At 42.1% G+C, this 14,639-nt stretch overlaps 2 protein-coding genes across 2 annotated transcripts in view; both read right to left on the bottom strand.

Annotated features, from left to right (window-relative positions):
• Positions 1-14,639, bottom strand: part of LOC140722804 (uncharacterized) — a 243,264-nt gene that overhangs the window by 110,565 nt on the left and 118,060 nt on the right. The window lies entirely within an intron of this gene.
• The window catches only part of LOC140722806 (uncharacterized), an 879,998-nt gene continuing 866,765 nt past the window's right edge, over positions 1,407-14,639 (bottom strand). The window contains exons 4-5 of the mRNA XM_073037477.1: positions 13,892-14,059; positions 1,407-5,280 (exon numbers count right to left, since the gene is read on the bottom strand). Of these exons, the coding sequence (XP_072893578.1) occupies positions 3,620-4,894 (1,275 nt within the window). The 5' untranslated portion in view covers positions 4,895-5,280; positions 13,892-14,059 and the 3' untranslated portion in view covers positions 1,407-3,619. The remainder of the gene's footprint in view (positions 5,281-13,891; positions 14,060-14,639) is intronic.

Raw genomic sequence — 14,639 nt, 5'->3', positions numbered from 1 at the left:
TATAGACTCTGACATTCCTCACCTTTCTTTGGTTTGGACATGGTTTGGACAGTCAGTCTATGTTTTTCTCGGAGGGTGGTGTGGCCTAGCTACCTCCAGTCGAGTTTGCTGTCATTTAATAACACACATGCACACCGACAAACTAGACAAGGTTTCTCCGAGCCGGGTTGTAAAGAACAGCAGCACAAACAACACACAGAACACACAACTACTTATGAAAGAAAGGACAGCATCCTCCGATGAGCCACGCACAGATAAACAAAGTAAATCAAAACACGTTATTATATTCAGATTCAGTTTATTTGTCATTTAGAAACCACAAATGCAATGCAGTTAAAAAAAATGAGACAACGTTCCTCCAGAATGATATCACAAAAGCACATGACAAAACAGACTACACCAGAAAATCCACATAACGTTTGGCAATCCCCAATCCAGTGTCCGGAGAGAATGCTGCGTATTAATATCGCGCTACTGTCTTAGCACGTTACCCAGAAAGGAGCTCCAAAACTACCAGACAAAACAAGACCAAAAACTAAAGCTACAAAACCTGCACGAAACCACGTAGTTACAATAGTGCAAACAATAGCATAATTCATTAAAAAAAAACAGACCATGGGCACAGTAAAAATAGTCCAAAGATGTTAAAAGACTATAAGTTCAAAAGAAACCACCACACAGTTTCCACGTCCACAGGGTCCCGATAGACTCGTCATCCCACGCAGGCAGCAGAAGGGAATACCCCCGCTATGGACTTCCACGGCGCCGCCCGACTCAGCCTCGCAGACACAGCACACAGTGAAAGCGACCTGACCGCAGCGGACTCCATGTCCGGCGAACCTCCGCGCCTCCGGCACAGCTTCTCCGAGCACCATCCTCTGCCGAGCGTATTAAGACTGCCCCGCCAACGCGACCCCGAGGAATGGGGGCCTGTTCTTCCCAGCTGAGTCCCGGATCTCACAACAGCAGCAGCAACGAAGAAGGTCTTCCTGGAGATTTCCAGATGTTCCTCCGTGCTCCCACGTCCGTTTTTCATCCGATTATGATTGCGCACGGCACCCCGCTTCACAAATAACAGATAATCAGCTCCGGAATGGCCGCTGCAAGCTCCGTCGCGCCGCCATCTTGGATTACACTTGAATTTGAACGTGATTCAGCACTCCATATGTGTACATGCAATTGTGAAAAGAAATACAGACCAGAAAACTTAAATGAGAAGCTACCTCAGAAAAACAAATCATCACTGTGGAAGAAAACCTTAACCAGTGGAATGAGTATGACCCTCCATGGGAGACATCCCAACGATCTGAGCAGACGAGATGGTGACAAGGAATCACCGAGCACCTGGACTGAGAGTTGGAGACCTCTTCCCAGAAACAGAGGGGTTCCTTGCGGAAATACAGGACAAGGTGGTTAGCAAAAGGGGAAGAAAATCACAAATACATACAATACAAACAAGGCAATCAATGCAGAAAATGCTAAGAGAAACCAGACACAGTCCACCATATTCCAGGAGCCTGCGGCAGTTGAACTCAATCTGATTGATTATGCAGCTGCAATCAAGTGGCAAATATCATTCACCAAAATCTTGCTTTAAAATACAAACGGATGAATGACCATGTTAACCTAATTAAGGTACAATAAATTCCAGCCTGATCCACTTAGTCAAAATCTCACAATTTATATGATAATTGTTACATTATTACAGATAGGACAATTCATAATAACCATCCTGATATAATATTACAGGATAAACAAGCAAATCCCTCAATAGATATAACAATTCTGAACACACACGTTCCCTGACCAGTGGAGCACCTCACCAGGTATTGTTTGTGTCATTAGTCAGACAAACAAATTATTTTCTCTATCAGCTTCCAAATGTTGCTACTCTGTCATTCATTGCCACACCCCGCTGCTGATTTCCTTCTCCTCATCATACGTTCTTACCTCGACCATCGTCCAGAGCCCCAAACTCTGCCCTGTGCAGACTCTCCTCTGGTTTCTGATCCTGCTCCTTTGAACATCCAACCAATGTTTTCGCATTCTGCTTTCAGTCTTTAGAGGACAGCGTGTTTTCTAACAACTCTTTAGAAGCAGGGAAAATGACCCATAATGTGGAAATGAGCCATGAATAAGGAGGGTATCTCCCAAATTCATTCTTCCTCAGCTCAGAGATTTCAGGGGCAAAGAACATCTCAGACAGAACTGCAGTCAGCTCAACTTCTTCAGTCTGGAGAAAATTCAAGGGGAACCTTTTCACCCACAGAGTGGTGACTGTTTGGAACCCGTCCCACGGGGGAACAAGAGGTGAACGACAGGGGAGGATTTAAAAGGACTGTCGTGGGACAGAATCACTGGCAGGGTCCAGCAGGCCTGAGTTGACTCTCTGCTCAGTTTAAGATAGTACATAGGGCCAATATGTCTAAAGATAAATTGGTGCATATATTTCCTAATATAAGCCCTATTTGTGACAGATATAACGTAGAGGTAGCTGCTCTAAGAGATGTGTTTAGAATATTGTCTAAAGTTATAGATGTGGATGTTCAACTCAATTTCTCTTACGGCAATTTTTGGGATTATTCTAGAGGAAATAGGGAGAGTATCTGCTTCCACTCAACATGCAATCGCCTTTTCAACTTTACTGACGAGGAGTACTATCTTGTTATATTGGAAAGAATCTAATCCTCTACTGTTTTCTATTGGCTCACCTCCATTATGTCATATCTAAGCTTGGAGAAAATTAGAAGCTGGACGTTTGATACATCGTTTAATTTTGAGCAAGTCTGGTGACCCTTTATTCAATATTTTCATATGATTTAATTTATTTGTTCTTTATTCTCTTTAGGAAAAATCCTTATCTGTGAAGGTTTGGAGGTGACTGGAAGGGTGCCTTTTCTCTTTGTTTTTCTTCTAATTTTATCCTCAATTGGACTGCCCAATCTCTTTTCTTATTCAGTTTAGTGTTTTTTTCCTGCATATAAATAAAATTTTCCAATCTTTTTTAACGATTTATTAAGAGTTGTGTTTTTTTGATTACACTGTATATATAACAGCATAACATTAAACCTATCTGATTTTGACAATATATACTTTTCTTTATTGCTGTTTATGTCTTTTGTATTATCTGTTTGCTAAACCTCTCCACTGATATGTATATTTTTCATTACTGGAAATCAATAAAAACATTGAAAAAATGAAAATGACTGTCCTGGAACAGAATCACTGGCAGGGTCCAGCCGGCCTGAGTTGACTCTCTACTGTACGCTAGGTGTGTTATAAATTCACCAAGTACTGGAGACAGAGTTTAAAATAGAACTGACTTATTTCTCTGATCCAGAATATTAAACTCCAGTCCCATTAAAGATGAATGTGCAGCAGAAGAAACTCCTCCCATGCCCAGTGACCAGGGTGCAGAACTGGGTGTGGTGATCAGCAGCAATAATTTACAAGTCACTCTTCAAATTGCATTCAGCAATGGTGATGAACAAATATCCAGCATGCAGCTTATTTAAAGGTTCTCCCCAGTGTGAATCCAGTAGTGTGTCACAAGGTTAGATGACTGAGTGAATCCTTCCCCACATTCACAGCAGGTGAACGGCCTCTCCCCAGTGTGAACTCAATGATGCACATAAAGTTGAGATGACTGAGAGAATCTCCTCCCAGTGTCTAAGTAGGTGATCAGCCTCTCCCCAGTGTGAACTCGCTGATGTACCTTCAGATGGGATGACTGAGTGAATCCCTGCCCACATTCTGAGCAGGTGAATGGCCTCTCCCCAGTGTGAACTCGCTGATGTACCTTCAGATGGGATAACCCAGTGAATCCCTGCCCACATTCTGAGCAGGTGAATGGCCTCTCCCCAGTGTGAACTCGCTGATGCACCAGTAGGGCAGATGACCGAGTGAATCCGTTCCCACATTCTGAACAGGTGAACGGCTTCTCCCCAGTGTGAACTCGCTGATGTACCAGTAGGTCAGATGACCGAGTAAATCCCTTCCCACATTCTGAGCAGGTGAATGGCCTCTCCCCAGTGTGAACTCGCTGATGTACCAGTAGGTCAGATGACCGAGTGAATCCCTTCCCACATTCTGAGCAGGTGAATGGCCTCTCCCCAGTGTGAACTAACTGATGTACCTTCAGTTTAGATGACTGAGTGAATCCCTTCCCACAGTCTGAGCAGGTGAACGGCCTCTCCCCAGTATGAACTCGCTGATGTACCTTCAGTTGAGATGACCAAGTGAATCCCTTCCCACAGTCTGAGCAGGTAAATGGCCTCTCCCCAGTGTGAACTCTCTGATGTTCCTTCAATTTAAACGACTGTGTGAATCCCTTCCCACATTCTGAGCAGGTGAATGGCCTCTCCCCAGTGTTAACTCGCTGATGTAACTTCAGTTTACATGACCGAGTGAATCCCTTCCCACAGTCTGAGCAGATGAACTGCTTCTCCCCAGTGTGAAATCGCTGATGTACCTTCAGATGGGATGACCGAGTGAATCCCTTCCCACAGTCTGAGCAGGTGAATGGCCTCTCCCCAGTGTGAACTCGCTGATGTACTTTCAGATTAGATGAGTAAGTGAATCCCTTCCCACAGTCCGAGCAGGTGAATGGCCTCTCCCCAGTGTGAACTAACTGATGTTCCTTCAGAGTGGATGACCGAGTGTATCCCTTCCCACAGTTTGAGCAGGTGAATGGCCTCTCCCCAGTGTGAACTAACTGATGTACCTTCAGATGGGATGACCGAGTGAATCCCTTCCCACATTCTGAGCAGGTGAATGGCCTCTCTCCAGTGTGAACTCGCTGATGTACCAGTAGGGTGGATGACTGAGTGAATCCCTTCCCACAGTCTGAGCAGGTGAACGGCCGCTCCCCAGTGTGAACTCGCTGGTGAGCCATTAGATCAGATGACTGAGTGAATACTTTCCCACAAATTCAGCAGATGAGCAACCTTTGCCCAGTGTGATCTGACTGGTGTGTCCACAGGTGGGATGACCGACTGAACCCCTTCTCACACACAGAACAGGTGAGTGGCCTTGCCCAGTGTGAACTTGCTGATATACCTTCAGATGAGATGACCGAGTGAATGCACTCCCACTGTCTGAGCAGGTGAAATGATCGGCGTGCCAGTTGGTCAGATGACCAAGTGAATCCCTGTCCACAGTCTGAGCAGGAAGGATGATCGAGTGAATCCCTTGCTCCACTTCTTAAATATCTAGACCGAGACAGCAAAACTGGTATGCTGTGTCTGAATTTCCATAGACAAATTCCTTGTCATTTTTAACCTGTAAAGAAGGACAACATTTCAGATGAGCTCACTTGAGTTGCCAAAGTGTGATCTGATATCACACTGTTACAGTGTAGTTCAACCTAAGTTGGAGAGAGAAATCACCTTCTAACTGGGCAAAGTGTTAGTATCTGGAATGACCATCAAACTCTCTGATGGTCGAGAAGTATGGGGCATTTCTGCCATCTCCAGTCTGTTACTTGGCTCAGTTTGACTCTCTCCATTGGCAATATTCCCCGTTCCCCCTGAGCGGCATGGGTGCCTGGCCCCACAGTAACTGAAACACTCTCACGCAAGTAGCTTTTGTTGACATACAGCTGGGATTTTCTTTTATGTACTATTAATTTAAAGTGCCATAGACTTAATGCCATGTAAATATCTCCTGACCTAGTCTAGTTCCACATTGGAGATAAATGGTTTGTAATTCTGAGAATTAGTTAAAATCCGAGCAGAAGGATATAAATAAAGTAATTTAAACCATTGAATAAAATCAGGCCCAAAATTAAATTTTCTGATGTTTTCAACCCAATCAAAGGCCTTCTCAGCATCTAAGGATGTCACACATTCCAATGTCTCTTTGGAAGGAGAATAAATGACATTTAATAAATGACGAATAGTGAAATGAGAATATTTATCTTTAATAAATCCAGTCTGGTCATTTGAGGTTGTCCTTTGAGTCCTTTGCTCTTTGATCTGGCCTTAGAACACTTAGCTATTGCCTTTAGAGAATCTCAGTGTATCACTGGGATATTAAGGAGAGGTATTATTCACAAAGTTTTGTTCTATGCCGATGACCTACTACTTTATATTTCTAATGTCGAAACTTCTGTGCTTTCTTTACTTTCTTGTTTCAGCCAATTTTCAGGATATAATCTAAATTTACATAAGACTGAACTTCTTCCTTTGAATAATTTGGTACCCATTCATACTAACCTTCCTTTTAAAACTGTAAGAAATCAATTAACCTATTTTGGTGTAATAATTACTAAGATTTATAAGCTATTATTTAAAGGAAGTTTTTTCACTCTATTGGGTTACGTTAAAAGGACACTTTCAAAATGGTTGCCTCTTTCATTATCGTTGATTGGCCGAATCAATTCTATTAAAATGAATCTTACCTAAATTTAAATAGCTTTTTTAGGCCTTACCCATCTTTATTCCGCAATCCTTTTTTGATTTTCTTGACTCTACCCTATCTTCCTATATATGGAAACATAAACTTTCTCGACTAAATAAATTTCATTTTCAAAAAGCAAGAAAGAATGGAGGTTTAGCATGACCAAATTTTATGTTTTATTACTGGGCAGGCAATATATGGAACCTCACATTTTGGTCATACTATATTAACCATGAGGACTGTCCTGTTTGGGTTTCTATGGAAGCTAATTCTGTTCATAAATTCTCTATTATTTCTCTTCTTGGATCTTCACTTCCTTTATTTTTAAGTAAACTAACTGACAGTTTCGTAGTTAAACATACTTTGAGGATTTGGATACAATTTAGAAAATATTTTGTTTTAATGAGACATTCTCTATCAAGTCCTATTTGTTCTAGCTATTTTTTAAACCTTTTTTGATCGATGTAGTTTTTAAAGAATGGGATAGACTGGGTATTAAATGCTTCCAGGATTTGTTAGTTGGAGGAAGTCTTTTCGCTTGAGCAATTGTCAGCTAAATATAGCTTACCAAAAACCTTTTTTTTATATCTGCAATTTAGGGAATTTCTGCAGTCTCAATTGCATACATTTCCAAAAAGTCCAGGTAAGAATTTATTAGATGTAATTTTTAATCTGAAAACTTTTCAGAATGGTTCAATATCCAATATTTATGGCATGCTGTTGAGAATGACAAATGTTCCTTTAGACAAAATTAAAAATCTCTGGGAACAAGATTTGCAGACTTCAATCTCTGAGGAACCTGGAATGAAATTTATAAATTGGTTAATACTTCATCGTTATATGCCTGCCATCCCTTCCTACAATTTAAAGTAGTCCGTAGGGCCCATATGACTAAGGATAAGCTCTCTCATTTTTATTTGGATATGTCTCCCTATTGTGACAGGTGCAACTATGGAGTAGCTTCATTGATTCTTATGTTTCGGATATGGCCGAGGCTTGAAAAATACTGAAAGGAAGTATTTCAAACCTTTTCTGCACTTTTTAAAGTTAATTTTAAGCCTAATCCTTTGCCTGCCTTATTTGGTATTGTTGGAGGGCAAGATATGATTTTGGAAATACCTGATCAGTGGCTACGTGATGTTACGTCATGCTTAAATTTAGAAAAGATTCGGTGTTCAATTTCAGAATCAAAGACTTTCAAACATAATGGGGACCATTTTTGAATTATTTTCAAAGCATTTGATTTGTTGTTACGTACGGATGTTGGCTCATATTATCATCTAGTTCTTTATAATGATAAGGACGTTTTTCATTTTTTTTCTTTTTTTTACCAAGCAGCTTTTTGTTGGTAGCGGATTAGATTTTTTTTGTATAATGATAAAATTAGAAGATTTCAATATTATGATTTAAGTCAATTTACATGAATATATTCATTAGGCTTTACAATTCAACCGCCAGGACTTAAGAACTTTTTAAAAGCTATTATTAATGCTTTTTGAGTAAGTGATTTAGATGCATATCATATTTTTTTTACTGAATTAAGTATTGTATGTAATTAGTTTTGCTACAACAAGTGTATGGGACATTGGAAAAAAGGTTGAATTTCCCCATGGGGATGAATAAAGTATCTATCTATCTATCTATGATTATAAGTGTGTTTCTAATATACAGTATTTGGTACCATTTTATCATTTTTTATAGTTTATTAAATATATATATATATATATATATATATATACACACACAATCAATAAAAATATTGAAAAAAATCTCCGGATCTGGCTGGTGGCACAGTGGCAACAGTGCCGGACTTCAGAATGAACCTGAATTTGAATCCAGCCGGCTCCCCTGCACACTTTCCATCCATGCCGGGTTACGGGCTGCTGATTTCTTTGGAACCACTGCTGTAACTTGCCTCGTATGCGGTTGCCCACGACGCCAGAGAGGCATGGAGGGAAATCGTCCGCTAACCGAAGAAACTCAGGTTGCAGCGTACGTTTCCTTAAATATCTCCCAAAACCATTGCCTCATTCAATTTACTATCTCATCTTGAATGCTAAGTGACTGAACCTTCTTGACCAACCTCCCATTTGTGACTTTGTCAAGTGCCCATGTAGAAAACATCAGCTGCCTTGCCTTCATCCACTTTCCTGATAGCTTTCTCCAGAGACTCTATAAGATTGGTTAGACATGACCTACCATGCACAAAACCATGCTGTCTATCCTTAATCAGTCCACATCGATCCAAATACTTACCGTAGATGTCGGATTATAAGCCACTACTTTTTTCCCACATTTTGAACAGCTTTGACACTGCGGCCTTTACTACGGTGCGGCTAATGCATGGTTTTTTTTCATGCCGCCAAAAACATTTTGCCTCGTAACAGTAGACCAATAAAATTGATGAGTAGTTCACAGAGGTCCAATGAAATTGTACGATAAATCAAGCGCACTTTCACAATTAAATTATTGTAAATCAGTCATTTGTACTCACCCTCATCAACATGGAAAACACTCGAAGAAAAGCATTGTGCTGCCTTTATGGCAGTTATTTAGTTTATAATATTTTCGCTTAGTTATTCATTTGTTAGTATTTTCTAGTTAAAGTTAAAAGTGTTAAGTATATTTGTTTTCTGTACATCCCGGGATACTATGACATCACATCCGGTTTCGCCGCGTCTTGTGGGAAATACCGGTTTGCGATAAATGGGAAGGTGGGTGCGAGCACATTAGCCTAGCGCATTAGACCCGAGCGCATTAGACCCGAACGAAAACGCTGCTTTTAAGTTAAAGGCGATCAATAACTTTTCCTGGTAGGCTGCAGTATATATTTTTTTACCAGTCGTTAGGAGATATTGGAATGTTGTTCGTGCACTGTTCAGTAAAAAAGTATACGCAACGTAATTTGTGTGTTACCGATACGTATGTATATTTAAAAGTAGCCGTGTTAGAGGCACGGTTCGAAAAAAAGCATTTGCAATATGTATTTGTTTATGTTACCATACGGATTTAATTAAAAGTTAAAAAATCCTCACGTGTAATATCTTTCTGTGTAAATATCTCATATTACAACGTGGGACACCTGCGGCCTAAAATCCGGTGCGGCTTGTACAAGTACAAAATTGATTTTCTTTCTAAAATTAGAGCCAGCGGCTTTTAATCAGGTGCGCTCTGTAGTGCGAAATCTACGGTATATATCCGGTTCCTGCTCATATGTTCTAATAACTTTCCCACTACTGATGTCAAGCTCACTAACATAAAGTTTTCTCATTTATCCTTAGAGCCTTTCTTGAACAGCGGATCAACCTTGGCTGTCCTCCAATCCTCCAGTACCTCACCTGTCACTAAGGATGATTTAAATATCTCTGCTTGGACCCCCACAATTTCTGCACTTGTCTTCCACAGGGTCCTGGGGAACAACTTGTCAGGCCCTGGGGATTTATCCATGCTAATTTGCCTTAAGACAGCAAACACCTCCACCTCTGTAATCTGCACAAGGTCCATGAAGTTGATGCTGCTTTGGCTCACTTCTATCGACTCTGTGTCCATCTCCTGAGCAAATACAGATGCAAAACTACTATTTAAAACCTCCCCCATCTATTTTGTCTCCTGTATAGGTCACCATTCTGTTCGTCCAGAGTGGGCATGTTTCTGTTCTGACCTTCTCCACGTTTCTGTGACAGAGAAGCTGGCCAAACTTATTTGGAAGGGAAAAGGTAGGAGTGACAACAGAGCAGCAATGGCTGGAGTTTCTGGGAGCAACTCAGGAGCTGAGTAATCAATACATCCCAAAGACATGGAAACATTGGAAAGGCAGGAGGACTCAACCGTGGCTGAAATGAGAACCCAAAACCAACATAAAAGCCAAAGCCAGGGCAAATAAGCTTTTAGAAACCAAGAGAAGACAACTAAAGAAAGTCAGATGAGCTCAGGGTGTGGGAGTATTATATTGTAGTCATTAATGTGTCTTGGTAGCACCCAACAGCCTGAGGAATTTAGAGGAACAAAATATCCGGGGCCTCGATATCAGTTGAAAACAAAGGTTCCCTGCACCAGTTAACTTTCAACTTTTATTTTGGCAGGCACATACAAACTCTACACCCTCAAAAATTCACTTCTGAAGAATCCCCACTTACCAAGTACTCCTTTGCCAGAAAACAGCCTGTTCCAATCCACACTTGTCAAATCCTTGCAAATACCATAAAGTTGATCTTTCTCCAATTTAGAATCTCAAGAGAGGTCCAGATCTCTGTTTTTCCATATTTTCTTGGAATCTCATGGCATTATGATCACTATACACAAGGTGTTCCCATACACTAATTTCTGTCACCAGCCCTGGATCGTTTCCCAACAGCTTATTGCACACTTCTACGCCGGATGTTTTACGTACTGATTAAGGCTCATTTGACAAACTATACCTCATCTAGTCCTTTTACAGTATGGGAGTCCCAGTCAATATATGGAAAGTTAAAATCACTTACTATATCAACTATTGCTTCTTGGTGTAGTCTGTGAACTCTCTACAAATTTGTTCCTCTACATCCCTCAGACTGTTGGGTGCAACCAATTCCCAGTAATGCCTACGATATCACAATTCCATGCCCTGGGCTCATCTGGCTTTCCTACGATGCTTCTTGCATCATGACTTCCACAGCTCAACACATTCATCGCACCATGTTCAAGCATTTGATTGCTGACTCTATCTGAGGACTGAACAACATCTGTCTGGTGTGAAGAAAACAACCTCTCCCTCAATGTCAGAAAAACCTCTGACGCTGAGTTTTGTGGTGAGGACGCAGGAAAGGTTTTCTTCTTATGACTCTTCCATGAAGGTCATGTTTGTGCAGGTGTTGCTGCACAGTAGAACAGTGCACCACCACTCCAGAGGCTGCTAAATCTTCCTGAATGTTTTTTTACAGTCAAATGGGGGTTTCGATTTGCCTTTCTAGGAATCCTACGAGTAGTTCTCTCAGAAAGTTTTCTTGGTCTTCCAGACATCAACTTGACCTCCACTGTTCCTGTTAACTGCCATTTCTTAATTACATTGTGAACTGAGGAAACGGCTACCTGAAAACGCTTTGCTATCTTCTTATAGCCTTCTCCTGCTTTGTGAGCATCATTTATTTTAACTTTTAGAGTGCTAGGCAGCTGCTTAGAGGAGCCCATGGCTGCTGATTGTTGGGACAAGGTTTGAAGAGTCAGGGTATTTATAAAGCTTTGCGATTTGCATAACTTGGCCTGTCCTAATGATGACTGTGAACAAGCCATTGTCCTAACAAGCTAATTCAGGTCTGAGACCTTGGTAAAATTTAACTGAGAGCTCAAATCTCTTTGGGTGCCCAGACTTTTCCATGGTGCTCCTTTCCTTTTTATCCCCCACTCTAAAATTGTACAAAACAGAAATAATACACTAAACTCCTCATGAAGGGTTTCAGCCCGAAACGTTGTTACTACCTCCTCCCATAGATGCTGTCTGGCCTGCTGTGCTCTGCCAGCATTTTGTGTTTTTAATAACACACTAATCTTACTTAAAATGTTGAAAAGAATGTTTTGTGATTAACTTTATGACTTTTGGAGATCAGTTCACCTTCTACTCACTAAATTATTCACAGTAACAGAATGTTTGACCAGTGGTGCCCAGCTGTTTGCATACCACTGTATTCAATGAGGTGGTGAGCATGGGGTGTGATTGGGGGGGGGGGTGAGGAGGAGGACTGACAGGGAGCGAAGAGGGAGAACGCTTGGGGTGAGTGGTAGATTTAGAGGGTGATAAAGAGGGGAAGACAATGTGGGATACAGGAGCCAGCAGGGAGAGTGTTTGAGAGAGGGGGGAGGGTGGAAGGTAGGGAGAGAGATAGAGAGGGTGAGAGCTGGAAATGGAGGTTACAGAGTGGTGGAGGTGACTGAGTGAGAGAGACAATTTTGATTGAAGTGAGAGGGTGCATGAGACAGGGGGAGATGGAGAGGGGAAGGCAGAAGGTGAAAGAGAGTGGGAGAATGGTCAAGTAGCAGTGTCACTGAGGTGGATAGAGAAGAGGGAAGGGGAGGGTAGAGGTGGGGAGGAAGCAAGAATGATTGAGAGGGGTGATGATATGGAAGGGGTGAGGGAGAGGTGAGATGGCGAGGGAGAGACTGAATAAAAAGGGAGGTCTGGAGTAGAGGGCAGGAGGATGAAGAGGGACTGTGAGGAGGGAGTGGTGAGGGAAACGGGGTATGTAGACAGGGATGAGGGAGAAATGTGAGAAGATGGTGTGTCTGATTAGAATTGTTAGACTAACTATTTATTCAGTCCCCAGTTGCAGGGTCGTTAATCACATATGTTCACAAGTCACCCAACAAATCCACCGTGGGATTACGGTTCCATGCCTTGAGATTTACTGTGTATGATTCTGGTCAACATATCCAACAGTGGGGAGCTCTAACACGTACGGTTCTGGTCAACATATCTGACAGTGGGGAGTTTCACAGCATACGGGGACCTGCTGCAAATCGCAGTGTAATGCCAACCCCAGCGGATGCTGGTGTTTCTCTTGTTCAGGTAGTGGTGAGGAAAGAGTTAATCTCGGGTTTGTGTAAATCGAGGGCCGGTTGCAGTGGGAATGGGCTGGGATCGATCCAGACAGCTGGAGGCACCGGGTTCTCCAGTCTTTTAGATTTGCGCCTGAGTCGGGATTGCGGGATCAGTTTGTTGTGTTTTCCCTCCAGCTTGGGAGGGTGGATGTAGGTGAAGGGGGCCTGTCTATGAGTGGGTGTGGGGTGAATGGTCAGAAGGGTGTGGGGCCACTGGTGGGACGGAGGGTGGTTTGGGTACTGTGGGTGATCGGACGTAACATGACCTGGGTGGGTGGGCAAGGGGTAAATTACGTTGTCAACGGCGGTGGATCTGGTCCATTGAATCAGACAGCTCAGCTCGCGTGTCCTTTCAGGAGGCCACAATTCTCTCATTATCTTAATCACTGACCAATCTTTCTGTTAACATTGAGTTTGTTACAGAGCCCCAGGGTCTGCAAACAGATGATTGGTAAGAGGCAGAGTGTTATGGTGACTGCCTGTTTCTTGGACTCGAGTCCCGTGCTTAGTGACTTTCCCAGGGGTTACGCCCATTGCTACTTGTCATCTATGTCAATAATTTAGTTGAGAAAGTACAGGGTATGGGGAGAGAGTTTGCAGCAAGTTCAAACAATTAATCTTTTTGAAAGACAGTCAGCATAAACACTCCCCTCTCTTTCCCTCCCCCACTCAGAACTGACCAAAAGCTACATCAGAGGATGCAAGATCTTGAACTGAGTAACCACTGTGAGGGAATGGGAGTGGTTTCAAAGGGCTGGGCTGCTGGAAGCACATTACCAGACCTGGAGTCATTGCAACTGGGTCTGACAGAGGCATAACTGGTTCTTCTGGACACATTCAGTCTCACTCCAACTATTTCCTACCTTCCTTTGTACAGGTATGTAATGTCTAAAGGACCAGTGTTTGAGTAAATGAGACTCACCAAACTTTCTCCTGACTGAATCACTGGAATCTCCGAGTCAGATGGGTTCTCTCCAGTTGATGCTCTCAATCCTCGGGCTGGTTCACTTGTTGCTGTTCCCTCGTCTTCAGTCGTGGTTTGCCTCCAGTTGGGGTTTTTCTTCAAATAAATCTCTCACCACAGGTCTAACTTTAACCAGAGAGACAATGAAGCACATTAATAATGAAAAGGAGAACCAAACATTTCTGCGTAATGTTACTAGAACAAAACTCACTGAAATTTAAACACTGAAGGCAGATTTAATTATCTCAGTGAACAATCTTTTATTGTCCCTCACATGTCACAGACGATATGGGATAAGAAGGAGCCATCATTCAGTCATGGTAAGACATAAGACACAGGAACAGAATTAGGTGATTCAATCCATCTGGTCTGCCCACCATTCAACCAGGGCTGATTTTCATTCCAACACCATATTCCTGTCTTCCTCCTGTAACCCTGAAGCTACTCAGCAATCATGAATATATTAATCTCTGTCATAAATATACCCAAATGGCAGCCTCAACCAACTTCTGCGGCAACAAATTCCACAGATCAGACATCTTTTAGCCAAAAAATTCTTCTCATCTCAGTTTTAAAGGGAAGCATCTTTATTCTGAAACTGTGCTGTAAGATCACAGACTCTGCGTCTAATGGAAACATCCTCACCATGTCCACTGTATCCAGGCTTTTCAGCATTCAGTAGGTTTAATTAACCATACATCTCCCA

The sequence above is a fragment of the Hemitrygon akajei genome, unplaced genomic scaffold, assembly GCF_048418815.1.
Source record: "Hemitrygon akajei unplaced genomic scaffold, sHemAka1.3 Scf000089, whole genome shotgun sequence".
In the NCBI taxonomy this organism is placed as follows: Eukaryota; Metazoa; Chordata; class Chondrichthyes; order Myliobatiformes; family Dasyatidae; genus Hemitrygon; species Hemitrygon akajei.
Note: the sequence above shows the minus strand (reverse complement) of the source record. Positions and strands in the feature narration are given on the sequence as shown.